Here is a 26,503-nt window from a genome sequence, read left to right as displayed (position 1 = left end):
CTGGCTGGTGGTCCACTTGGGGGTGTGGAATTCCGACATGGGGTTTCAGTTCTCTAGGGCAGGGGTCCTCAAACTACGGCCCGTGGGCCAGATGCGGCCCGCTGAGGACGTTTATGTGGCCCACCGGGTTATGGCAAAATCAGACCGGAAGTGACGTTCGACCTAAACTCACGTTAGGAACGCACACTTCTGGCACTGGGCTGAGGCGGCGGAGACAGAGTGTGAGGTGATACCGAGGTGAGGTGAGTTCCCAGGCCGGGGTGTGTGGTGTGGGGAAGGGATAGAGATGCAGAAGATGGAGAACTGACGGCCCGCGGCCTTGTACAGTAATGGCAGTCCGGCCCTCCAACAGTCTGAGGGACAGTGAACTGGCCCCCTATTTAAAAAGTTTGAGGACCCCTGCTCTAGGGGCTCCCTGGTTGACTGGCGATGCTGGCAGTTTCATCATCTTTGTTCTCTTGCCTGTCTTGGCTTGTCCATCTATCTGTAACTTGCTTGTGATCTAGCTGCTTTGTCAGTTCATCTATTTTCAGCTGGCCTTGAAGACTTCCAGCAAGGCTAGGTAATCTTCACTTGCCTTTCTCTGGCCCAGGTTCTCGATTGTTGCCATATGGAGTAGGCTGCTGGAAGCCTGAGGTGACATCTTTCTGAGAACGCCTGCAGTCAAGAATATTGGGCCTTGGACTTCAGGCCTAAAAGTGGCCTGGAAACATCAAGGACTTTGAAAATTATTATAAGGCCATGGATGGTTATGCCCTCTGTTAATTTAGCAGCAGTACAGAAAAAAACACCACCTATTCTAAAGATAGTTCATATGCACAATGTACTTTCCTAATAAAATGGTTATATTTAGAATACAACGTGTGTGGCAATACTTAATGGTTTGCAAAATATACAAGACACAAAGAAGCACTTTCCATGAGCCAAAAAAAAAACATAAGCATTTAACCATCCAGTACAAGAGTCCAATATCATCAGCTTGATCAGCTGAAAACAGGTGCCCGGTGTTCTTCCTGTTTCAAAATTAATCTTCTTCTGTTCTTATAACAAGTTGATGTATTGTCAGTGCCTGTGTCATCAAGGACTACAGTCAGCCAAAACAATTAGAGGATACATACAAAAGTTTTCAAGGTCTATGGGTCCAAATTTCAAAGAGGAGAATCACCACTCTACAGTATAACAGAGGAACGCAGCCTTCAAAAGTTTCTTCATAGTTGAAAAAGATTCTGTTAATTTAGGGCTGCAAATGTTAGGTCTTTTTCATTTTAGATACCAGCAGTAATTTGAGGATTTATATTTATTGTTAATTGGTCAGCTAGTTTAATTGCCATTATTTAATCAATTATCTAATCTGTGGGTTGAGTAAGATTTGTACTGGGAGTGGCTGGCTTAAGCTGCAAAGGGAGGGTTAGATATTGTAACGGGTTTTATCGTTAGGTTAGGGTTGGGTGGTGGGGCATCGTGTTGTGCATTATTTGTTATTTAGACCAGGCATTCGGGTGACTGAACATTGGGCGTTTTCGCACAGGGCTTACCCCGGAGCGACGTCCCTCTTTACCGCGCAGCGTCTGCGCGGATTTCGCACCAACTGCTCCGCAGAACCCGGAAGAGCCACGAAGAGCTGCGGCTTTTGCGTCGCAAATGTAAAGTTGGTTTTTGGTGGTTTACATTTGCGACGCAAAAGCCGCGGCACTTCCAGGTTCTGCGGAGCAGTTGGTGCGAAATCCGCACAGACGCTGCGCGGTGAAGAGGGACGTCGCTCCGGGGTGAGCCCTGTGCGAAAATGCCCATTGTTTACTGGGCTGCTCCTGTTTTTGTAATGTTTTTATGATATTATTTTAACTTTGTTGTTTTACTGTTGTAAGCTGCCCTGAGTCCTCTTGCGGGGTAGGGCGGATATAAATCCAAACATTAAATAAAAAAATTAGTGTCTCTGTGTTACAAAACATCTTACTACTGCTCTGTTTGTGCTTGTGAAGTTGGACACAAGCATGTTAATAAGATCTACCAGGGTAGGCCACTAAGGAGTCAGACATCCCAGTAACTGGAAGGGATAGGAGGTATGGCAGTGGGGCAAGAAATTATATTGGAAGGAGATGGAGATATGGCTATGTTCAGCCTCCTTCTAAACTTTGCCCCAAGCTGAGGCATGTTGGTAGCAGTGATAGGGAAGTTTACCCTTCTCTGACACTAATTTCTGCAATGCCAGGCCCATTAAGAATAAGGCTATGGTCCTGCAAAACTATATTGTGGCATAAAAAGTGAACTTAGCATGCAAGACCTGGGTGTGGGAGGGCAAGAAAGTTACCCTGAAACAACTAGCCTCCTCCCCTCAGATTATTGGTCCTCATCACAGACTAAAGGGCACCGGGGGGGTGGGGGCGATGCTTAGCCAAGGGACTTCTTCCTTTAGGCCACTCACCACATCAGAAAATGCTGGCATTGATTGTATGGGCCTGGCATTCAGATGCAGAGGAGAGTTTGGCTATCTAGCTGGTGTACTGAGCACCTAATGCACCAGCAGATACCCAATTGAGCCTGTTAGAGGTGGTATCTGGCTGGGCCTTGGAGTTTCCCAGACTGTTAGTTCTGGGAGACTTTAATATCCATGCTGATGGCCTTGCTTCTTCACAGGCTATGGACCTATTGTCCTTCATGGTTGTGCTGGGACTCCCTCAGTTTGTATCAACCCCCACATATCAAGCAGGCCACATACTGGACTTGATATCTGGGATGGGGATAAATGTGGATCTGGATGCCACTGTGGCAGTGCCTTGGTCAGACCAATATGTCCTGAAGGTTTGTCCGAGTATCCCAACTCCTTGTTTAGGTGGTGAGCTGATTTATGCTCACCCATGGAGACTTATGAATCCAACTGGTTTCTGGAATGCTCTAGAGCAGCTGATGCCCCCTAGTGATTTGTTGGTTGAGCTGGTAGATGACTGGCATTGCTGACTTTCTGAAGCCATAGACAAAATTGTTCCCCGATGCCCTCTTTGTTCGCACCCCAAGTTAGCCCCATGGCATACTATGAAACTATGTGGAATGAAGTGGGAGCTAAGACAGCTAGAGCAAGTGTGGTGGCATACTCATGATGGAGCTGCAAGAGCATCTTATAGGATGTTTATGAAAACTTATGAGATGGTAGTGAAAGTTGCAAAGGAGGAATTCTAGGTGTCTTCCATTGTGTTTGCAAGCTCTCATCCAGCTCCATTAATCATTAACCTCCCTATCACAAGGAAATCATAGTAAGCTTGTAGCTGTGAGGCTTTTGCAAGCAATTTGCAGATAAAATCCTGCCACGCTGCCAAGACTGGGTGGCCATGGTTGATACAATATGTGAACTGGAAGCCCCTTGGCTGTCTTTGGGTTCTATATTGGACCACATCAGTTGACTCTCCCAAGACACCATTGTCAGGATACTGAGTTCTGTGAAACCCACCACTTGCTTCTTTGATCTGTGTATGTAATGGATGGTGAAGACCTGAGGTGACAAGATACGGGTTCCCCTGGAAGACATCAACTTGTCTCTGAGTTCAGGGACCTTTCTGGGGGCTTTGAAGGAGGCAGTGGTGAGACCACCCTTGGAAAAAAAAATATCTCTGGATCCTCTGGACCCAGTCAGCTACTGTCCAGTGTTGAACCTCCTGTTCCTGGGTAAGGTAGTTGAGAGAGCGGTAGCAGAACAGCTCCAGGCTTTCCTGAATGACTCCTCTATAGTGACCCATTCCAATCCAGTTTTCACCCTGACTATGGGATAAAAACAGCTCTAGTCACCCTCGTGGATGACTTCCAGGGACACCTGGACCAAGGCAGGTCAGTGCTGCTGTTGTTATGATCTCATGGCCCACTGCCTCACCGATGTGGAGATACAAGGTGTCACACAGCAGGGGCCTGGGAGGGCCTGCTACTGGCTGCCACCACTCTGGTAAGGGTCTGCATGGGAGGGCCCAGAGCACCCAGCCACCCCTGTCTTCCTTATTAGAAAATACCTCTTAACTGTGACCAAGAAGACATGAGAACCCAGACAATATAACAACAAAAAGAAGTTTATTATTAGTGCTGTAAACAATAAGTGGGTGATAATGATTTAGTGCTATAGTGAACATGGAAACAGTAAAGGTTGGTGCAAATAAACTAGGGTTGCCAAGTCCAATTCAAGAAATATCTGGGGACTTTGGGGGTGGAGCCAGGAGACTTTGGGGGTGGAGCCAGGAGACATTGGGGCGGAGCCAGGAACAAGAGTGTGACAAGCATAATTGAACTCCAAGAGAGTTCTGGCCATCACATTTAAAGGGACAGCACACCTTTTTAAATGTCTTCCTTCCATAGGAAATAATGAAGGATAAGGGCACCTTCTTTTGGGGCTCATAGAATTGGACCCCCTGGTCCAATCGTTTTGAAATTTGGGGGATACTTTGGGGAGAGGCACTAGATACTATATTGAAAATTTGGTGCCTCTACCTCAAAAAACAGCTCCCCCAGAGCCCCCGAAACCTCCAGATCAATTCCCCATTATACCCTATGAGAAGACGTTTCCCTCTCCACCCCCCTCCCCCCCGCCCCCCCCCCTTTCTGGGAAATCTGATGCAGGAGACAGAACTCACTCACCTCCGGAGGTGCAAAGGCACATGGTCCTTTGGGGGCGTGGCTGGGCTCCCCTCCCTTCACCGGCCAGCTGACTGGGGGCGGGAAGCAGCCTGAGAAAACGGAAGAGCTCTGGCTGCTGCGATCGGGGCTGGGTGGGAAGGGCTGCCGTTCTCCCCCTCCCCCCTCCGCTTTCCCTTTTATGGCCAGCGGGAGGAGGAGGCTCCAAATCGGGGGTCTCCAGGCCTAGCGGGGGATTTGGGACCCCTAAAATAAACAGATGCCCTGATGTGCTTAGCTAGACATTCCTTGCTCTAATACCAAAACTCATCACCTCCCTTGGGTGAGGGATCTCTTCCCAGCTGCAAATTCTCTAGACTACAGCATTCCAGAGAGAACCTCCTTGCCTGCAGTCTCTTCAGGAAAGAACACAACCTGTCTGTGCTTGGCCCTTTTATGCTTTCCTCCCAGGTCCCACCCCTCTCTGAGTTTGCTTCCCTCCAAAATTTTGCCACTCAAAAAGAGGGACAGAAGGGATCCTGGGAAATGTAGGCTTTCTGTAATAACTCCTAGGCAGGCTTCTCTGGAGCCTATAAGCCTCACTAGGCCCAGGATCATGACATGAGGGCTACCTTATGGTGGTTTATCACTTTTCTCCATAGTTAGGGACAGAGGGTGGAGACTGGGGAGAGGGTATCACTGGGTGATACCAGATGGCCGGTTTGAGTCAGCTTCAAGCTGTCCCAAAGAGAGCTGGCCGGAAATGGAGCACCCTGGAGCTTCCAGACAGCGTACAGAAAAGGGGCAGGCCGTGGTTGCCCAGGGAGCATCTGGAATGCTCTCCTGTCTCGTCCATGGCTCTCTGGGCGCTCTCCGGGCACCTCCCGGCTTTTGAAAGTGGTGCCTTTTCGAGCCAGCTCCTGGCACACCAGGGATGGGACTGGAACGGCAGGCAGATGTGCACGTGTGGATGCTTTTTTTTGGTCCACCTGCCTCCCATCCCCCGGGCAGCTTTAAACACCCACCTGGTATCACCCACTGTGTTACTTTTTGCTAAGCAGCGTCCCTCGGGGGACAATCCTCTCCACTATGAGAACCAGTTTGATGTAGTGGTTAAGTGTGCAGGCTGTAATCTGGGAGGTTTGATTCCGCACTTCTCCACATGCACCTGCTGAGTGACCTTGGGTCAGTCACAATTCTTGAAAGAGCTTTTCTCTCAAAAGTGGTCCTCACAATTGCTCTCTCAGTTCCACCTATCTCAGAAGGTGTCTGTTGTGAGGAGGAGAAGGGAAAGGAAATTGTAAGCTTCTCTGAGAGAAGGGTGGAGTATAAATCCAATCTCTTCTACTTCTTCTATGTTATTTAACATCTATAAGTGCCCCCTTCCCCAGCTGGACCAGAGATTCAGCCTTGGTTGTCACCAATATGCTGATGATGCCAAGCTGTATCTGCTGATGGCTGACCAACCGGAATCTGCCCCAGAGGTTCTGGACAGGACTGTAGTGGCTATGGCTGGTTGACTGAAGTAGAGTTGGCTAAAATTGAATCCATCAAAGATGTAAGTCCTGTGTCTGGGGATTCAGCTCCCAGCCCTTGGTGGGGCATCATTAATGTCAACACCAACAGCGAGGAGCTTGGGCATGATCTTGGATGACTCACTTTCAATGGAGGCCCAAGTCACGAATGTTGTTAAATCAACTTTTCACCATCGTCATCTGGTTGGACAACTAGTTCCCTACCTCTCTTCTCATAACCTAGCTACAGTGATCCATGCAATGGTCACCTTCAGGCTGGATTACCGGAACCAGCCTGAAGGTGACATTGATCCAGAAACTTCTGCTGGTTCATAATGCGGCTGTGTGTGTCCTTACCGGGACACCCATAAGAACACACATACTGTCAGCTGCATTGGCTTCCAGTTGAGTACCGAATCAAGTTCAAGGTTCTGACATTTTCAAAGCCCAATGAGGTCTGAGACCAACATACCCGCAGGACCATCTCTCACAGTATGTCCCTTGACGAGCATTACACTCGGCAGACCAACAGCAGCTGGTGATCCCAAGCCCCAAAGACATCTGTTTAGCCTTAACTAGGGGTCCCAACTCCCCCGCCCTGGCGGGGGCCCCCAGATATAGAAGCCTCCTCCCCCGCCCTCCCAAAATTCGGAACCGGGGGGGAAATGGCGCCATTTTGGTGCCACTCGCTCTTGGGGCATTTGGAGGCAGGGCGGCCTTTTGCAAAAAGCAATGGCAAAAAAAAAAAAAGTGCCAGGGAGGCCTTGCGAAGAACAACCCACCCCCGCCTGGCGCCCCTTTTGGAACAGCCTTGAGCCTTTGCGCTTCCTTACCTTCCCTTCCCTTCCCCGCTCTGCGATTCTTCTCCCCACCTTTAGAAAGAACTACAACTCCCAGCATGCCTAGCACGGCAGCTTTCCAGGCTTGTAGTTCTCTGGGCCGCTCGCCTCCCATTGGCTTGTGGGGCTGAGCTCCGGACGGGGAGCTATGCTTCCCGCCATGCCCCGCAGCAGGACCCGGGCTTCTGTGAGTCGTCTTCGTTCCCACATGGGGAACAGCTGAGGGAGAAGCGGAAAATGGCTGCAGGCGGCGGGGCGGCTGATGCGGGGCGGGGGGCGAAGGCGAGCGAGCTGGGAGGAGACAGCAGGTAAGAGAGACCCCCCCCCCCCGTCCAGTAGGGAAGGGGCAGTGGGGCTGGATCTCGCCCCCCAGTTGCAAAAGGGGAGAGAGAGAGGGAGGCGTGGGAATGCCAGAGGGTGAACGGGGATTGTGCATGTTGCTGCGCTTCTCCCGTGCCCTTGAGGGCGACGCGTGAAAAAAGCACGTAGGAAGAGTTCAGGGTCCCCAACGGCCCGCCCCAAGCCGGTACACCTGAGCGTGGAGGTGCTACTGCTGATTGGGTTGCCAATCCCCAGGTGTTTAATTATGCTTGTCACAGCCTTGATCTTGGCTCCACCCCTAATGTCTCCTGGCTCCACCCCCAAAGTCTCCTGGCTCCACCCCCAAAGTCCCCAGATATTTCTTGAATTGGACTTGGCAACCCTAGCCTTAACCACGGCTCTGGCCTGATGGAGCACCCTCCCATAGAGATCAGGGCCCTGCAGGATCTGCTTCAGTTCTGCAAGGCCTGTAAAATGGAGATGTTCCACAAGGCCTTTGGTAGCAGGTGTCTAAATTTACATTGGCCTCCTCTGCTCTACCTGCCTCACCTTGCTCCACTGTTTATACTGTCCCATCTGGTATGGTGCTGGCTTTTTCCCACTACCCAGAACTGGGCGCACTTATATGCAGTACGTAATTACTGAGAGTAATGCCAACTGTTCTGGATCACCATCTAGTACTTTATTTATTATTACAAGTTTTTTTTTTATTGTTTTGTCAAATGATGTTGACTGTTGAACTGTGGATTGTTTTAATTCTTGTTATAACCCACCCTGATCCCTGCAGTGCAGGGGAGGCGAGATAAAAGTCCAATCAATAAAGAAATGTATCTAGACAACACAATTAAACATGAAAATAACGGGGAAAGTTGCTCATCAAATACTTAGTGCTTGATACTACACAGTGGCTGCCATGGATTTGTTGAGTTCTTTGAAATAGCTGTCAAATTTTACAGCATCCAAATTCTGGGACAACTGCCAAATTTAGTAAAACTTTATCTGAAGAACACTCCAGGTCCTTTAAAAGATTGGCGGTTCCTCCTTAGCAAACAGTTCTCAAAGAAGCAAGAGCCTCTCTTCCAGTGAGCAGGTGTTGCTATTTGTAGACAGCTGACATGACCCACGCCCCTAGTGGGATCTGACCCAAGGACTTTGAGAATATTATACAAGAATACTCACCATTTTCACTTTGTCAGATCTCAGAAGCTAAGCCCTGGTCACTACTTGGATGGGAGACCACCAAGGAAGTCCAGGGTTGCTACACAGGGATAGGCAAAAGCAACATCACGTATGTTTGTCTCTTGCCTTGAAAGCCCTACAGGGTCTCCATAAGTTTGCTGCAACTTGACAGCACTTTGTACCACTAATACTCCCTACCTATGGTTTCCAAGCTCCAAGTGGGGCATGGAGATCTCCTGTTTTTAGAAATGATCTCCACACTATAGACATCAGTTTCCCTGGAGAAAACGGCTGCTTTGAAGGATGGACTCTATGCCATTGTACCATGCTGAGGTCTGTCCCCTCCCCAAACTCTCCCCTTTCCAGACTCTGCCCCCCAAATATCCAAGTATTTTCCAACCCAGAGCTGGAATTTTCCAACCCTATCCCTTTCCAACACCAGCTTCCAGGATCTTTTGTTTGTAAATCTTGTGTGATGATAGGTGTGTGTGTGTGTTTTAACTCTTTGGAGTAATTGGATTAAGTTGGATAAAGATTCCCTAATGTCTCAGCAACTGAACAATAAGCTCAGGAGGAGACATTTTAGTTAAAGGTCAAATTTTAACTGACAAATAGGATTTAATACTATTTTTTAAAATGTATTAAGTGTAGGCATGAACTGGAGGTTCATGAAGGTTCATGACTCAGCGATTTTCACAAACCACAAACTTCCATTCCACAAACCATTTTGTGTGTTCAAAGTGAGCTCCAAAGGTATTTAAATGCCATCAGAACCCACCAGCAGCCCATGGCCCAACCCAAGTGAACTCCAAGAGTAAAAAGCCTTTGGCACTCACTCTTGGAGACTGGTTCGTCTGGCCTGACCCAGAGGTGGGCTCTAAAGGCATTTAAATTCTGGTTTCAGCATAGTGACCACTGGTTGCATTCCCGATCACTCTTGTGGGCGATGGGCTGACCGTACAACTTTTGGGGTCACCAGAAATAGGTAGACCCAGTAGGACCCCGGTCAGGAAGGTCTCAAGGCAGGGGGAGCAAGAGGAGGGTCAAGCTGGGCCTGTCAGCTCCATTTTGAGCCTCCTGGTATCCCCAAAGCCCAGGTTGTTATGGATGCCTTAATGGCGAAGAAGCTGTAAATGCCGGAGAGGAGGAGAAAGGGTGGCAAGGTTTTTACAACTGAGAAGAGACTTCCAACAAAAGGCAATATACAGACCTAAGTGATTCACCATGTGCTAAAGAATATACAGCGGCTTGGAATTTACGGTCGGGTGATGGAAGGGCAGTGAACTGAGTGTGGCGATGGAGAAGAGAAGTTTGGAACTGATGATGGCAACAGCGGAAATGAATTAAAGGTTCTGCATTTGGTATACTTGGTTAGCAGGCAGATTGCGGTGTGTGGATGGACCTATAGCTGATTATTATCATAAATACAAACTTTCTATTCAATTAATTTTGACTGCATGATTTTTGGGGCTGTAAAAATACTCATATGTGACTGCTGCTTTTGTGCTGCATGGACGGTGTTCTGGAAGGGACAGAATAGCTGAAATCAAAACGCTAAATGAACTGGCTGGCGGGATTCACTACAGAGCGAGCGGATGGAAAGTAGAAGAGCAACAGGAAGAGGAAGAGAGAAGACTTAATGAAAACATTTTGGACTTTAAATGAAAGAAAGAGATAACACGTTAAGGTGGCAGTAATTGGAAGTAGGAGAGGGAGAAAAGAGTAAAAGAGTGTGAGTGTGAGGCAGATTGTGAGGAGGGTGTCATGTGGATTTGTATTTGTATCAATGAGCGATAGGATTAGTATGGTTTGGTGAGGCTGTTGGTGGGGGGGAGGAGGTTGTGTGGTTGATTTTGTGTGAGTGGAAAACTAAATGATTAGGTGTGGTTGGTTGCTTAATAAATATATCTGTGAAGTGGAAAAACTACAGGCAGGGGGATACAGTGAATTGGTAGAACTAGATTTATGATAGTTAGACTGTAAACTGTAGAAGGAACAAGGTGGGAAGAAAGAACAAGGTTGCAAGATTCAAAGTGGCTGATAGCAAGATGTGTTTATTTCTGAAATTAGTAATTATTATATTAATTGTTTATTCAATGGATTATTCATTCAATGGATTAACTAACCAATTTGAATTTGATTATGTATGACAAATTAATGAACTAATGTAGATGAACTGATTGCAAAGGGGTTTATAGGAAATTTGTGTTAAGGTAAGGAAGGGAAGGTGAAAAATTTGTGGGGTAATGACTGGCTAACGACTGGCTATAAGGACATAAGGGGAAGAGGATAGGAGAATAACACACACACACACACACACAAAGGATAAGAAACAGGTTATTGGTCTGTAGGTTAAAATATAATATCTAAAATAATGAATGTTAGACAAGTCAGTAGTACTATTAGACCTCCCCAAATCAATGAGGCCCTTGATATCTCAGAATGTCATTAAAAATTACAAAATAATATGCAAACTTATTTTAGGACAGTATTGAATCAGGTACAGGCGAATCTATTAGAGCAGATGGGTGGGTTGAACTCAAAACTGGATGACATAAAGGAACAAATAATAGGAACTAAAAAAAGAAATTCTGGGCTTAACTCAGTCTGTAAAGTTCCTTGATCCTAAAATGAAGGTTATTAATCAAAAAATGGAGATAGATGAGATAACTCAAGAGACAGAAGAAGAAAGGTTGGTTAGACTTGAGTTGGAACAGGCAGTCTACAAACTGGGACCTCATGAGGTGCTAGAACAAAAACAAGAAAATGCATTACAAACATCAAGGGAAGCACTGGCAGTAATTACAGAAATAGAGCCCTTGAATATAGAGAAATAGATGATGCTCATAGGGTCAGTTCAGCCTATATTAGAAAACACTCATCTCAGCAGGAAGTTCACAGTACCTCTAATACAAGAATATACAAGACGTCAAGCTGGAAAGTTCTAATAGATCAACTATCAAAAACTACCGAGCAACAGATAAAGGTTTTAAGAGAGACTCCATGGCTGGTCAGAAAGAGAAGGCTAAAATTAATTTTAACCTATACAAATGATCTCAATCCTCAAAAAAAAAGGGAAGAGGGAGAGAGAGACTCTCTGGCAAATCTTTTGAGAACAGAACAGAATTCATATGAAGTATGGAATGGGTTACCGTTCTAGGATTTGGAAACATAACTGTAAATAATAGTGTGTAGATTATTTTGGAGAGAGATTCTCTGCCAAATATAATAATAATAATAATAATAATAATAATAATAATAATAATAATAATAATAATAATAATAATAATAATAAATTTTATTTCTATCCCGCCCTCCCCACCTCAGCAGGCTCAGGGCGGCTAACAACATTTTATAAAAACATACAATAATAATAATAAAACCTTTAAGTTTAACAATATAAAACATCAACAATAAACTTAATAACATTAAAAACCAGTTCAATAAATACAGTTATTCTGCGGTATAGTTCTTCAACCGCGTTGGCGGCTCCTTAATTTCTGATCTTCCTATTTTGTGAATAGAACTAACATGAAGCACAGAATGGTCATCGCTTTATGATTGGATATGATTGAATATATGGATTACTTTCGAGCATCATTCTCTAAAGCAGGGGTGGCCAGCGTTAGCTCTCCAGATGTTTTTTGCCTACAACTCCCATCAGCCCCAGCCAGCATGGCCAATGGCTGGGGCTGATGGGAGTTGTAAGCAAAAAACATCTGGAGTGCTACCATTGGCCACCCCTGCTTTAGAGAATGATGCTGGTTAAGAGGTTGGTAAGGTAGCATGTAGTGTGAAGTGGGGTTAAAATAGATATATGGTTGTATATTATTGTTTTGTCTTATATGGAAGCTGCATTCTTCATCCTAATTTATTTTGTTTCTGTTTGTTTGTTTACTTTTGTATTTGATTTTTGGAGAAAATAAAAAACTATTATGAGAAAAAAAATTCCTTAGGAGCTCACTTCTGGTTGGGTACCTCAACCTGAAAGTGAGCTCTGAAGGTTGAGCCATGGGCTGGCCACAGACTCCTACAGCATTTAAGTGCCTTTGGAACTCACTTCTGGTCAGGCTGCCAGACCTGGAAGTAAGCGCCAAAAGTTATTTATTTATTTATGTACATTTATAGTCTGCCCTTTCCCATAAAAGGCTCAGGGCGGATTCCAACAAGCTAAAACATTAAAACCAACAGTAAAACATCAGAATAGTTAAAACAATTAAACCAATAGATTAAAATTAATTATTTAAGGCATGGATGCTATGAGCACATGAGACAAAAAGATGTCATCAGTATTGGCCCCAATTGAAATGGCAATCATTGCTGGGAGGCCAGTTAGATGGTATAATAGGATGAGGACGTCCGCTTGTCTCAACCATAGACCTGGCAGAGCAGCTCCATTTTACAGGCCCTCCGGAATTGTAACAAATCCGGAAGGGCCCGAATCTCTATAGGGAGCTGATTCCATCAGGTTGGGGCCAAGGCCGAAAAAGCCGTGGCCCAGGTCCAGGCAAGCCAGATGTCCTTTGGGCCAAGGATGGTCAGAAGATGTTGGCTGGCTGATTGCAATGATCTCCAGGGCTCATATGGGGAGAGATGGTCCCGCAGATATACTGGTCCCAGGCCACGCAAGGCTTTAAACCTTGAAGCAGATCCGGTAATTGGTAGCCAGTGCAGGTGGCACAGCATCGGCCGACTGCTTGCCCGTAAAGGCAATTCAGTTAGCAATCATGCCGCTGCATTCTGCACCAGCTGGAGTTTCCGGATCAGTCTCAAGGGCAAGCCTGCATAGAGTGAGTTACAGTAGTCCAACCTGGGAGTGACTGTTGCATGGATCACTGTAGCTAAATCCCGAGGATCCAGATAAGGTGCTAGTTGTTTGACCTGCTGAAGATGGTGAAAAGCAGATTGTGCAACAGCTGTGTCCTGGGTCTCCTAGAGAGGGTGGCATCCAGTATCACACCCAGACTCCTCATCTTCTGAGCGGGCACAAGAGGTGCGCCATCCAGGGTGGGGAGCCAGACGCCCTCGACTCACGTACAGGACCTCCATCTTAGTTGGATTAAGCTTCAGCCAGCTCAGTTGTAGCCAACCGGCCACTGCTTCCAGTGCCCTGGTCAGATGATCTGGGGCAGAGTCTGACTGGCCATCCATCATCAGATAGAGCTGGGTGTCATCTGCATACTGGTGACAACCTAGCCTAAAACCTCCGGCAATCTGGGCAAGGTGCTGCATGTAGATGTTAAACATAATTGGCGAGAGAATAGCTCCCTGCAGTACACCACATTCTAGCGGATAACGCAGGGAGGTCTGCTCACCAATTGCCACCCTTTGTCCCCGATCATGGTTACTCATGAAGGTTCATGGGTGGATTGCGGGTTTTCCTGAACCCCTAGTTTGTGAACCATCAGCCAGCCTAATTCATCATGAATTTTGGTTTGTGCTGTGGTTTGTGCTCCTCCGTACTATGCAAGCTTCATTTATTTAGGATTTTTCTTTTGTTATCTGCTATTTAGGGCAAATGCAGCAAAACCAGTATTTTCTGCAAACTCACTTGTTCTGTGCCTTAATAAGACACCTCTTTTGTCTCTCTAGCACCGCACTAAATGCCCCATTTATGAGTCACAGCTTTTGCTCCTGAATTCCAAAGAGGTGATTTTGTGTTTCTCTTTTCTGAAAGCAGATTGACTGCAAAATGCAGTGCAAAATAAATTAAATACATTTTTTAAATAATGCCAGATGAACATTTATTCCATTGACAAGGGCTTCCATCCAAAGGAAAGGGAGGAACAGGGAGAGCAGTTGACTTAATACACAGCTAATCAGTTATATGCTACCAGCTTAATCAAAGCATAACTTCAAAGCCATCTACAGCTGCATTAAAGAGGAAATTGGCTTCCAACTCTTTCAAAGCAGACTTGGTCTATTAAACTGGAATTAAGCTACAAAGCAAAGGTTTATTATGTGCTTTGCTTCTTATTGGGACTTAGTGGTGCATCTGCCCATTGAAAAAAGCAATGGTCAGCCAAAATTGCTCAGTTTTACTCATGGAGGGAAAAGAAAATAATTGGGAAGAAGCACCACCATGGATTTAGACTGTATAGTTTGTGATAATAGATAGCACCTTCAGAATTCCTCTAGGGAGTGGGATTGAATGCAGTAATTCAGTTCTCTGCAGGTTTTTTTTCTTCTAGTTTTGTGTGTTCCAGCTGAACTGCATTTAACCTATAAACAGCTGTTTAAATTATACTGACATCTAATATATGCTGAATATTCAGTTTTGGCATCTGAAGTCATCTGACATTTGGGGGCCACTTGGATTCCATGAGGGTGCTCTAATAGATCCTCAAGACATTAAAAAGAACACACGGTGAGCACTTCTTATGCAGTCCAGATAACAAGGATTGCCAGGCTCCAGGTGGTCAACAAGAGAACAGTGGTGGCACAGTGGAAAATCCAAAGTACTCCAGGTGGTGACTGGAGATCTCCAGGAATTACAACCCGTCTCCAGGTTACAGACATCAGTTGGCCTAGAGAAAATGGCTGCTTTGAAAGGTGGACTGTATGGCATTATACCCCACTGAAGTCCCTCCCTCTCCCCCAAAACGGTAGCAACTTCCCAACCTAGTTCTAGCTACCTTACAGAGAACAGATAACTCAGTTTCCTAGGAATGGGAGCAGGGAAGCACCATCTCAGGGGTAAAGGATGGAATCAGCTGCCTCCTCTTATGAAAAGGGGCAGCTCATAGAGCCACCACCACCAATAGTCCCTTAGTTTCCAGATCACCTCAGAGCGCTAGCCAGAAAACCCATGTAGTTACTGAGAATCATTAGCTAAACCCTAGGAATGGCTGAGTGTAACTAAATACAGTCCCAAGATAGACATCATAACTATTTCCTTTATAAAATTTAACTGCTTTTCACTCTGTTTTCCAGTGCCAGGGAATCTGGAGATGTGGCTTCTCTGTGTCTATAGATAGTAGTAGCCAACTGCAGCTTTCAATTGAATATACTAGTGAAGTTCAGGTTCTGTGTGATGCTCAGCTTTTGCTATTCCTATGAGTGCAGTAATACATTTTCCCAGTCTCCTTTCCACCTCTGTTCTGCTTGTCTCTAGCTAGGTAATTAATCAATAAGGGACTTTTTTGCTGTCTCCAGTGCAAAATCCCTTCCATTGGCATACATTTTATATCATGCAGCATCTGATAGTCTATACGTAATATACAATTCACTCTTACCTATGCACTGTTATTTACAAGCACTACATATGTATTTATGCAGGAAAGTAGATAAATGCTCCTCTCAGTCATAAAAAGAAGCTTTAAAAGAATAGAGTAGAAAATTTCACCAGCAATGGAAAGCAAGAATAAGTCAACTTTGAGTTAGGCCAATCATCCATTAAACATCTGTTTTCCTTAGAGGGCTACTAAATGACCCCTGAAGACCCACAAGCAGGGTATGGAGACAAAGTCTCACCCAGTTTTCTGAAAATGGAAATTCCCCAGCCATCATGGTTAATTAGGAGGATACACAATTATGGGTGTCCTAATCACCTTGGGGGACCATGGGGATGGGAAATGTGTGTGATTTAACTTTATATGGTGTTTAGGTTGGGTCTATGTAGCATGGGATGTGGCATGTGTCAGGGCTCAGTGGGAATCATGTTCTACAGGCCAGTGATAACTCTCAGTAGCCTTATGACTAATAGCCATTAATGGATCTATCTTCTATGAATTTAATGCTTTTTAGAAGCCATCATATCTAGGAACCATCCGACTAGGTATCTGTGGTATTCAGTCAAAAAATTGCAGATCTCTGCTGTAGCAGTATTGGTCTATCAAAGATTTCAGGTTTTCACGGCTAGTAACATCATTAGGGTTTGTAGAATCTTTCGGGCTCAAGTGCCGTGTTCTACTGGAGAAAGTTTTCCTTCCAGACGTTTCGTTCTCAGCCCGAAAGATTCTACAAATCCTAATGTATTGTTCTAACTTCTATTAGTCACACTTCAGGTTAGTTCTGGGGTTTCATCAGGGTGAAACTCAAAATGCAATTAAAACCTACAAAACCGGTTTGACCAGAGATCCAGGCAAGAGAGACAAAAATGAAGGACAGCACCGGCTCAACAATACCACCACCAAGTCTTTGAAAACTTATTGGGCTCCAATCTTGAATAAGTCAGTTCTACATACGTTGGTTGTACCTAAACTCCAATGAATTCTACAAGACCAGTTAGTCATCATGACAGGTTTCACTCATTTCAATAATATAACACAATCCGTTTCCCCTGGATCGCAAAACCATGGTCTGTGAACAGCCTCAGTAAGCAACTATATTTGAGTACAAATAATATTTAGATGTTAACGAATGAGAACACAAAGAGAAATGGTTTCTCTTGATTAAGCAACTGTGGTATTAATTGCTTTGGATATCAGCTTTGTTCCATGGCAATGCCCCCTGAACTACTGCACAGTCATTGGAAATTAACCATTCACCTTAAGAACTAGATCAAGTTGAAATTAAATTAACGCTCCACATTTTAAAATGAACAGCCAATAAGTCTTACAAATTAACTGACATTTTGATGGTATTTCCAATCTCATTATTTTAAATGCAATCTTTTACATGATAGTTTATTATTCATTCTTTTATGACACTTCCATTTCCCATCCACATCTAGACACTGTGGGTGTTTTCGCACTCACCTTCAGCCGGCGCCGCGACCCTCTTGACGACGGAGGATCTGTGCTGATTTCCCACACGAAGCGCTGGAGCAACCAGAAGAGCCGCCAATTTCCGGCGCGAAGCCCGCTCAAACGTAAATCGCCAAGAAGCAGGAAAACGCTTGAGCGGGCTTCGCGCCGGAAATTGGCGGCTCTTCTGGTTGCTCCTGCGCTTCGTGTGGGAAATCAGCACAGATCCTCCGTCGTCAAGAGGGTCGCGGCGCCGGCTGAAGGTGAGTGCGAAAACACCCTGTGAGGTGATACCCAAAGCTATCCACACTGTCTACAGCTGAGCCCTATGTCAGATTCCCTGGATCAGGGTTTCCCAAACTTTTCTTTCCCATGGCCCGGTTATTTTTACACTTCTCCTTTGTGGCCCACTAAAATTTGGGGGTGGAGCCAGGAGCCAGGAATTATGTCATTTCCTGTGGTGTCAAGGACCAAGTGATGTCACTTCCAGGGCACACTGAACCAAAACTCCACTTTTTCCTGTGATGTCACTTCCAGGGCACTCCCCCAACCTGCCTCTTCTTCAGAAGTAAATTCATTTTCAGAAAAATCTCTCTGAAACTCATGCTGAGCCAAAATGGGGGTGCAAAGTGGGCGGTCCTCTCTTTTCACCCTTACACCTGCATGCACCTATCTGTTTGTGTATTCTTCTCCAGCTTGCAAACACTCCTAATGCCCATGTTCAATTGCCTGCACCACCTACACATCCCTTCCTCAACAGCACTAGCCAGTGTATGCAGTCGGGAGTGCTGTTGCCATTGCCATCAGGAATGCCAGCACTATGTACCACCCACACTGGGCCCTGGCAGTTGCTCTACCTCAAAATATGCTGACACATTTAGTAGGCCCTTCCTTCAGCTGCTGATACTGGAACCCTGCCTCAAGCTACAACCAAGCTTGCTTGGTTTCAAGAAAATCTTTTGGCAGCTATTTTTCATACTTTTCTTTGGTTGAATTTTACTGCAATTGATGAATTAATTTCAAGTTATATGAAATTCATACAAGCTTTTCTGCAGTTATCCCCAAAAGGATATTTATGAGGGGCTTGCAGCTTTTTACTGGCTGTGTTTCCCATGCCTTTAAAAGCAACCTGTTGTGCAGATACTTAGCCAGTGAACTACTTTCATCCTTTTTAATATCTACAGGAGGAGTTTAATTTTGGTGTCAGACAGCTGTTAAAATCAGGACCAGTAAAATGGTGCCAAGTTCATAGTACGATCCCTTCCAGTGCTGTTGATATATACTGCAGTAATCTCCAATAATCTCTTTATGCCCCACACCTCTTACTCTCACTTACTCACACAGAAATCTCATAGAAGGCCACTTGGCTACAACTGGGGGTGCCAACTTTTCATTGGTAGAGCTCCTATGTCCGCAACAACAGTATGATGAACAGAAAAGTTTCATCCGCTAAAAAAGGAAGGAAGGAAGGAAGGAAGGAAGGAAGGAAGGAAGGAAGGAAGGAAGGAAGGAAGGAAGGAAGGAAGGAAGGAAATTGATAGGGAAAGGGGGAAGGGGCAAGAAAGGAAGTTTAATTTTAAATGCAAACACTGGGAGAGGGGGAGAAGGAAGGAGAGGCAGCCCAGCTCCTCTCTGCACAACACAGAGATGAGGCAGGGCTAGTTTCGCGGGGGGCGGGGCTAGCTTTGGCTTTTCTTGTGTCCTGGTAATGAGGCTTCCGTGGCCCGGTAACAGGTCACGACCCTGCAAATGGGAAACACTGCCCTGGATGAACCTTTTTATTGGATCTTAGAAGCAAAGAATGCCCTGTCCATGCTTATTATGATATCAAAGGTAGATACAACACATGGGGAAATGATACATTCTATCACTTGGTTTAATAACAAAATAGTATTTCCAGCCTGCATCTGGAGAAATGGACTTGGCCATTAATGTTACTAATTTCATAAACATATTGTGTGGATGCACCTCCTATCTAGTCATTCTGTTCCTCCACCTTCCCTACCTATTGTAAGTAATACTGAAGTCTCACTTGCTAAGCAGTTGAGAGAGGAGGGTGAGAAGGAACAAATGAGTCCAGTGGCAGTTCAAAACAGTTCAAGACAGCCTTAGCCCACTATACCTGCTGCCACCCTATCTCAAGCCAGGGTTAACAAAATGATGGCTACATTCATGTGAGGGGAAGGAATCTCATGAGAGTTACAGAGCATGTGCGGCTTGTCGTGCTAGTTATAAAATGTCTTGGGGGAGAAGGGGAACATTAGTACCTTTGGTTTCCTGGCAAAAGTGGTAGGGTCCAAGGTCAGTGTGGTGCAAAGGAAGGCTGTCACTCCCCAAATCTGCCACTCGAGGGGATCTTCCCACCTCTCTCATGGATTAACTAGCCCCAAATAAGCAGGAAATAGAGCAGCTGCAGTTTTCCACTGTATCATTAAAACCGAAATTTATTTGCAACAGGGAACAGGTTCATGCATTCCACATATAGAACAGCTATGGAATGAGGATCCTCAGTTAGTGAATCTTGGATCCACATTTCAGTCCCACCAGTACTACTGACCTGTCTATTGGAAAATGCATCTCTTCCACTTTCCGGAAGTCTGTGCTGTTCTCCAGCCTGGCTAGCACATCCATCCTCTTCACCATCATCTCCAGCATATCACTCATTTTTCTCAGCACCCCTCTGGACTCGAGCGCACCCATCACTGCGGCCACATGAAAAGGCAAAAGAAATAGGAAGAAAAGTACATTCTACAGTGGTGCTCAGTAGACAGCAGAGATCTATTCAAAAAGACTAGCAGACGGGGAAGAAGATTGCTCATTATTCTGGAAAGGATAGAAGGCAGCAATGTTACAGTACAGGAACAGTGGGAAGTCACCCTGTCCAGTGGAGGGGGTTCAAAAGTGACCCACCACTCCTTGCTAATTCAGTTTTATCATTGCCAATAATGCCAATGATTCAGTGTTCCTTAGCATTTAGGCATGTAAGCAGTTTTCATTGCTTAATACGTTGCACTAAGATTTACATATGGCTGGAAATCTGGCATAACAAGGCCATTATAGCAGTGGTAACTCTGCGATAAATGTGTTGCTACCTCAGTCACTGACCAATGCATTGGGATAAAGGGGATTTTAAACCCTCCTGGTTTTGCCAGGAAACCTCAGCCTATTTTTAGCCCCACCTCAAGATTAAGCAGACTTTAACTTGTGCGTCTTTCAAAATGAATCTTATTATGTAATTTTTGTTTTCCTGGGGGAGGGTAATGCTAGTTCTAGCTTTGGGACTGAAAACTGAACTCCAATTTCAGAGCATCTTTTTTGATGGTAAAGTTTGAGCAAGGATCAGATGCAAAGGAGGACAGTGCTTCCTGTACTTACTTATTTCTTTTATTATATTTCTATTCCACCCTCCCTCACATGCAGGCTCAGGGAAATTCACATCAAATTTGATCAGATAAAACATTTTAAAGCAATTACACTGTATCAACAGTGGTCAGTAATCAGTTAAAACCCCATAATTCAATACAAGATGGCAAAAAATAAATCACAGAAGTTCCCTGTAAAGAACCGGTCAGGGTCAGCTTGGGAGGGTGACCACTAAGAATATTTCCCTGTCACCTTCCCTCAGTACCTCAGGCACCCACACAGCAATCCTGTCAGAAGTATAACAAATAGGCACCAAACATTTTTAAATTTCAAAAACCACAAAATAATATTTATTGGTTCACAAAAGGCAAGGAAGAGGGATAAAATAATATGTATTAATTATATTAAAAACAAATTAGTTGGCAGGCAGGTGGTTGGCAAAATAATCAATCACTAAACACCAGAGGTTTGTCAGGCTGAGATATTACTATAATTATAAGCAGGCAGGCTTTAAAACTATACAAAAACTTTGGATAGGCAGGCAGTGCCTTCTTGGCACTAGGAACACTGTGCAGAGTTGATGGTCTAGCCCTATTCTCAGGCTTGATATATCATAAAAATAATAAACTGACATTCACTCTTTTCCACACACACTGAGGACTCCTGACTTGTGCCAGATAACTTTTCCCTCACAGACATACACACTAGCATACAGGATTCACACCTTTGAGAGTTAATTTTCAGCCCCTCACTCCTGTGTGACCCAACAAGCTAGATTCCTAGTCTGAATCTTGGGATTCCCTTCTACCCACTAGAATCCAGTCCTCCTTTCAGAGTGTTTGCATGTTCTCAGTTTAAACTTGGAGTCTGCCCTGTTGTGCTGACAAAACCCCACAGAGAGTTTTGCCTCACAGAAGGTGCCTGGCTGTGTCCCCCTTCTGACCAGAAACTCTCTCCCTGACAAAAGGTTTTATTTACTTCTGTCTCCCAAGGAACTCAGCCCCACTGGCTGTTCTCAGCTCCTTGTCCAGTTGCTTCACACAACAACTCTTCAGTTTCAGTACTCAGTCTCTACTCCACTGTTCAGTATACAAGCTCCAACTCCAAAACTAAACTCTGAGGCGTTTTCTCTTCTGCAAGCCTCTTCAATTCACTACATTTCAGTTACCATGGCTGCGTTCCAGCCAATCACTGCAAGGTGTCTCCAACTACTCAGGCTAACTGCCTGAGTCCATTACATTCCCAAATGCCACTATGTGTATGCCCTGATAGAACAGGTAATTGGGATTGGCACCAACGTATTAGTAAGTTGGAATGAGGAGGGCAGATGGAGCAGGGGAGGCCAATGTAGCTGAACCTCCACTGCCTCAACCAAAGGACTGGTGGAACAACTCTGTTTTGCGGGCCCTGTGGAACTGTAATAACTGGGCCCAGAGCTAGGGCTGAAAAGGCCCTGGTCCTGGTTGAGGCTAGGCAGATGTCTTTAGGGCTGGGGACCACAAGGAGAAGCTGTTCAAAAGAGTGCACTTGGGGGCACATGAGGAGAATCAGTCCTGCAGATATGACAGTCCCAGATTACATAAGGCTCTGAAGGCTAATACCATAACCTTGAACCTGATCTGGTACTCAACTCGCAGCCAATGCAGCTAGCAAAGCACCGGCTGAATGTGCCTCAAACAGGAAAGCTCGTTGGTGTCAAAAAAGTCACACTCACTTCTCAAAGAAAGCTTTTACCTAGTTGAGAAAAAAATAGGAGTCTGGAAAGGCAGCTGGCCAAGGGACCTGGGTAGAAGCAAGGAGTCTCATAAACCAGGTGAAACTGGGGTAATTCTCATGGTGTATAGTGATTGCCTGGAAGTCCAGACTAAGGGAGTCTTAGGAACAATAAGAGATATTAACAGAAGAAGTGGAATAACATTGTGTGTTCTCAGAGCCACAAATAAAGTTACTGCATAAGCTATACCAGTATAATATCTGCCTAGAGTAAATTAAAGTGAAGCACCTTGAACCAAAACTAAAGTCTGTCCTGTGTATATATTCCAATCCCACCTGTGTTTGTGTGAATAAATATCTATGCTGTTTGCTTTTCAAAAGCTGTGCTGCCTGAATTTCTGAGAATGTATGAACTAAAGAAATCAACTCCCACGGAAACAGTGTCAGCCCAAAAAGGGTATAAGCCAATCTGAAGGAATGTACATTACCAACCCATTTTAAAATAAAGCGTTTCTATTTTGACAGTGAGCTACCACAAAGATAGTTTTGTTTATTATAGCAGTACAACTGAAAGGAAAAAGAGGATGTCACTGTAAAAAGGTAGTCAGTCAGAAAATTAGACAAAGACTGACCAAGTCTTTAATCAGGAAACAGTCTACATCATATTGGCAGTCCCTCTTATCCCCATGTTGGCGAGACGGTGGGTCATAAGGTCATAATCGATCATGCCAAATGCTGCTGTCAAATCAAGCAGCAACAGTAGAGCTGACCCACCCCAATCCAAGTGTCTCCAGAGGTCATCTGTGAGGACAACCAGTGCCATCTCCATCCCATAACCCATGTGAAAGCCAGACTGGAATTGGTCTGAGGGCTGAGGAGGTCTGAGGGCATCCAGGGAAGCCTGGAGTTGCCCCACTACCACTCTCTCAACTTCCTAACCCAGGAATGGAAGGTTCGACACTGGGCAGTAGTTGGCTGGATCCGTAGGATCTAAAGATGGTTTTTTCAAGAGTGCATCCTTCAAAAACTATGGGAAAGTCCCTGAGCTCAGGGACAAGTTGATAATGTCTCCCAGGGAGACTCATATTCCATCACCAACAGTTTTCACCAGCCATGAGGGGCACAGGTCAAGGAGGCAAGCAGTGGGCTTCACAGCTGCCAGGGTCCTGTTGACCTCATCCTGGGAGAGTTTCCTGCGTTGGTCCAGCCAAGTGGCCTCCAGTTCACAAACTGTGTCAACAGTGGCCAACATATCTTGGCAGAGAAACAAGATTTTATCTGCGAAATAGTTTGCAAAAGCTCCATAGCTAATTGTCAATTTGCTATCCTTTTGGTTTTCCTACGGAAACTGAAGACTGGGTTATCCTAAATAATTGAGCTGGGTGCAAGTTCGTGGATGCAATAGAAGATGCATGGAATTCTTTCATAGTGACTGTCACTGTCATCTCATAAGTCCTCATGAACGCCCTATAAGATGCTCTTGTGGCTTTGTCATGAGTATGTCACCAAGCTCGTTCTAGTCGTCTTAGGTCCTGTTTCATCCTCCATAACTCTGAGAGCAAAGAGGGTGTCAGGGAACAATCTTGTTGATGGCTTCAGAGAGTCAGCTGTGCCAGTCCTTTAGACAACTGTGCCAACCCTGCCACCTGAATTTTGGCAGTTCCAAACTTCTCATGCAAGGAAAAATTGGTTAGGGCAGAATTAAAAGTAGCTCTTAACAGATTGCAGCCACAGGGCAGTACGTAATCCATACCCATAAGGGCCTATTGTAGGATTATCTGAAGATGCTAAAAGTAATCTACCTCTCTTCTTTTCTGCTGGTGATGCACAGAATATGTTATTATAGAGTCAGAGGGTAGAGAGCTGATTCCAATTGCATAACAATTTTTTAAAAAGACATCTTGTTCATTCCACTTATCTTCTTCATTTGCCTCCTATGGACTCCTTAAAAAAGGAACATCCCGTTTTCATTTACAAAGCAGGAGGAGATTAGTGGACAAGAGAAGCAATCTAAGGCTTTGAAGGTACACCCTTATGCAATGCATGTTTTGTAATTGCTAATCACAGAACCATAACCCGGACCTGTATTTTGAGGGACAGTATCATTCAAAATCAAGGGAACAGGCTCTCTCAGCTGGATTCAAGGCCCACAGCTTGACAGTTTTTACAACATGCACATACATGTTAAGGCTCAAGTATTTGTGGGAGCTACATGGAGCATGCATATTACTCCCATTCCGAAGATACTCAGTTGACAGCCAATTTATTACTGAGCTCAGTTTAAGATATTGGCTATAACATACCTGGTCTTGGACCCTCTTATTTGCAGGACTGCCTCTCTCCCTATGCTCCACCATCTCAAATCCACTCAACAGAGAATGTTTTCGCACTGACCTTAATCGGGAGTGACATCCCTCTTCACCGCGCAGCGTCTGCGCGGATTTCACACTAATTGCTCCGCAGAACCCGGAAGAGCCACAAAGTCCCGCGGCTTTTGCATCGCAAATGTAAACTGGTTTTGTGCGGAGCAATTAGTGCGAAATCCGCGCAGACGCTGCGCGGTGAAGAGGGACATCGCTCCCGATTAAGGTCAGTGCGAAAATGCTCAGAGTCTTTTGCAGGTGCCAGTTGCAAAATCAACAACTGCTTGCGTACATGCTTTATTATGGCTTCCACCTTGTGGAATGGCCTGCCTGAGGAGGTCATGAAAGTTCCCATTCTCCTAGCCTTCCACAAACTATATTCAAGAGAGTTTTTCTGTGAAGGTAATAGGGCTACACCGTACAAGATAGCTCACAAACATACAAGAGAGTCAATCCGGTGCAGTGGTTAAGTGTGTGGATTTTAATCTGGGAGAACGAGGTTTGATTCCCTACTCTTCCACAAGCACCTGCTGAGTGATCTTGGGTCAGTCACAGTTCTTGAAAAAGCTGTCCTCTCAAGCGCAGTCCTCCAAATTGCTCTCTCGGCTCCACCTACCTCACAAGGTGTCTGTTATGGGAAACGGAAGGGAAAGGAGATTGTAAACCACTCTGAGACTGAGTGAAGGGTGGGGTATAATTCCAATCTTCTCCTCCGCCTCCTCTTCTTCGATACGTGATAGAGACTTGTGTTCTACAGTGCTATGTATAGCTCATTGTAGGTAGAATCCTATTATGTAATTTCTGCACTGCTTAATGTGTCATGCCAATTCATGCTATGCTTTAGTTCTTCCTGGTGGTTCCAGACTTTAATAATAATAATAATAATAATAATAATAATAATAATAATAATAATAATAATAATAATAATAATAATAATAATAATAATAATAATAATAATAATAATAATTTTTATTTGTACCCCTCCCCGCCGAGGCAGGCTCAGGGCAGCTCACAGACATGGAAGTACCATGATTACAGTAAATACATTATACGATAAAATACAATAAAATACATTAAATTAATTAATTAATTAATTAAAACCACTACAGTTAAGGTGCTATAATGCAAGACAGCATACATCAGATGGCTAGGTGTCACTTCAGGATTCAATCCTGTAGGCCATTTGAAAAAGGATAGTTTTGCAGGCCCTGCGGAACTGATTATAGTCCCGCAGGGCTCGAACCTCCGCTCGAACCGAACTTCTAATATCTGAATGCATTTAGCTCTACTTCTGAATCTTTAAGAGCAGCCAGGCATGCAGAAATTGAACAGGCAGTCTCTCCACCTCATTTTCTAACTCTGCCCAGAAAAGGATCAACCTGTTTTATTTCTGCATTTGAAACTGCTCTCCAAGGTACAGAAGCAGAGGATAGCAAAGCCAGGGGACGCTGAATAACTTCCAGTTCTCATCAAACTCTGACTCACCCTGTGAATGCATAAACATTTTCAGAGGAGGGTTTCAGGAAAACCAATTGCATAAACATCACACAGGCTTCTGGAGGCCTTGTTCATACATCAGTTTTTGATTCTTGCCTCCAGCTATTCTAAAGGTTCAGGAACAGGAATGGCAGCGAACACAACACAATTCAGTAGTGAATAGAATACAGTTCACTGAGAACTGCAGTTTAAATTAGATATTAGACAAAGAGGTTGAAGAGGGGGAAAAAAAGGAAAATGGATAAATTCGTGAACAACATACATACGCAACAACAGGAAAGTTATACAGTACCAAACCGCCTGTGCTCTGTTCACAAATATACTTAAAGATATTAATTATTTATACTTTGAACATTTGATTTGGGGCAAAAGTATAGAGTGCAGAAAGAATCCACATGACTTTGTTTTGGCCTGAAACAATTCAAGAACCACTGGAATAC

At 44.8% G+C, this 26,503-nt stretch overlaps 1 protein-coding gene across 1 annotated transcript in view; it reads right to left on the bottom strand.

The window, feature by feature from the left end:
• The window catches only part of MGAT5B (alpha-1,6-mannosylglycoprotein 6-beta-N-acetylglucosaminyltransferase B), a 351,897-nt gene that overhangs the window by 207,099 nt on the left and 118,295 nt on the right, over window positions 1–26,503 (bottom strand). Inside the window, exon 3 of the mRNA XM_060252886.1 lies at window positions 19,685–19,829. Within this exon, the coding sequence (XP_060108869.1) occupies window positions 19,685–19,829 (145 nt within the window). The remainder of the gene's footprint in view (window positions 1–19,684; window positions 19,830–26,503) is intronic.

This window comes from Heteronotia binoei, chromosome 13 (genome assembly GCF_032191835.1).
Source record: "Heteronotia binoei isolate CCM8104 ecotype False Entrance Well chromosome 13, APGP_CSIRO_Hbin_v1, whole genome shotgun sequence".
NCBI classification, from domain to species: domain Eukaryota; kingdom Metazoa; phylum Chordata; class Lepidosauria; order Squamata; family Gekkonidae; genus Heteronotia; species Heteronotia binoei.
This window is presented reverse-complemented; position numbering and strand designations above follow the sequence as displayed.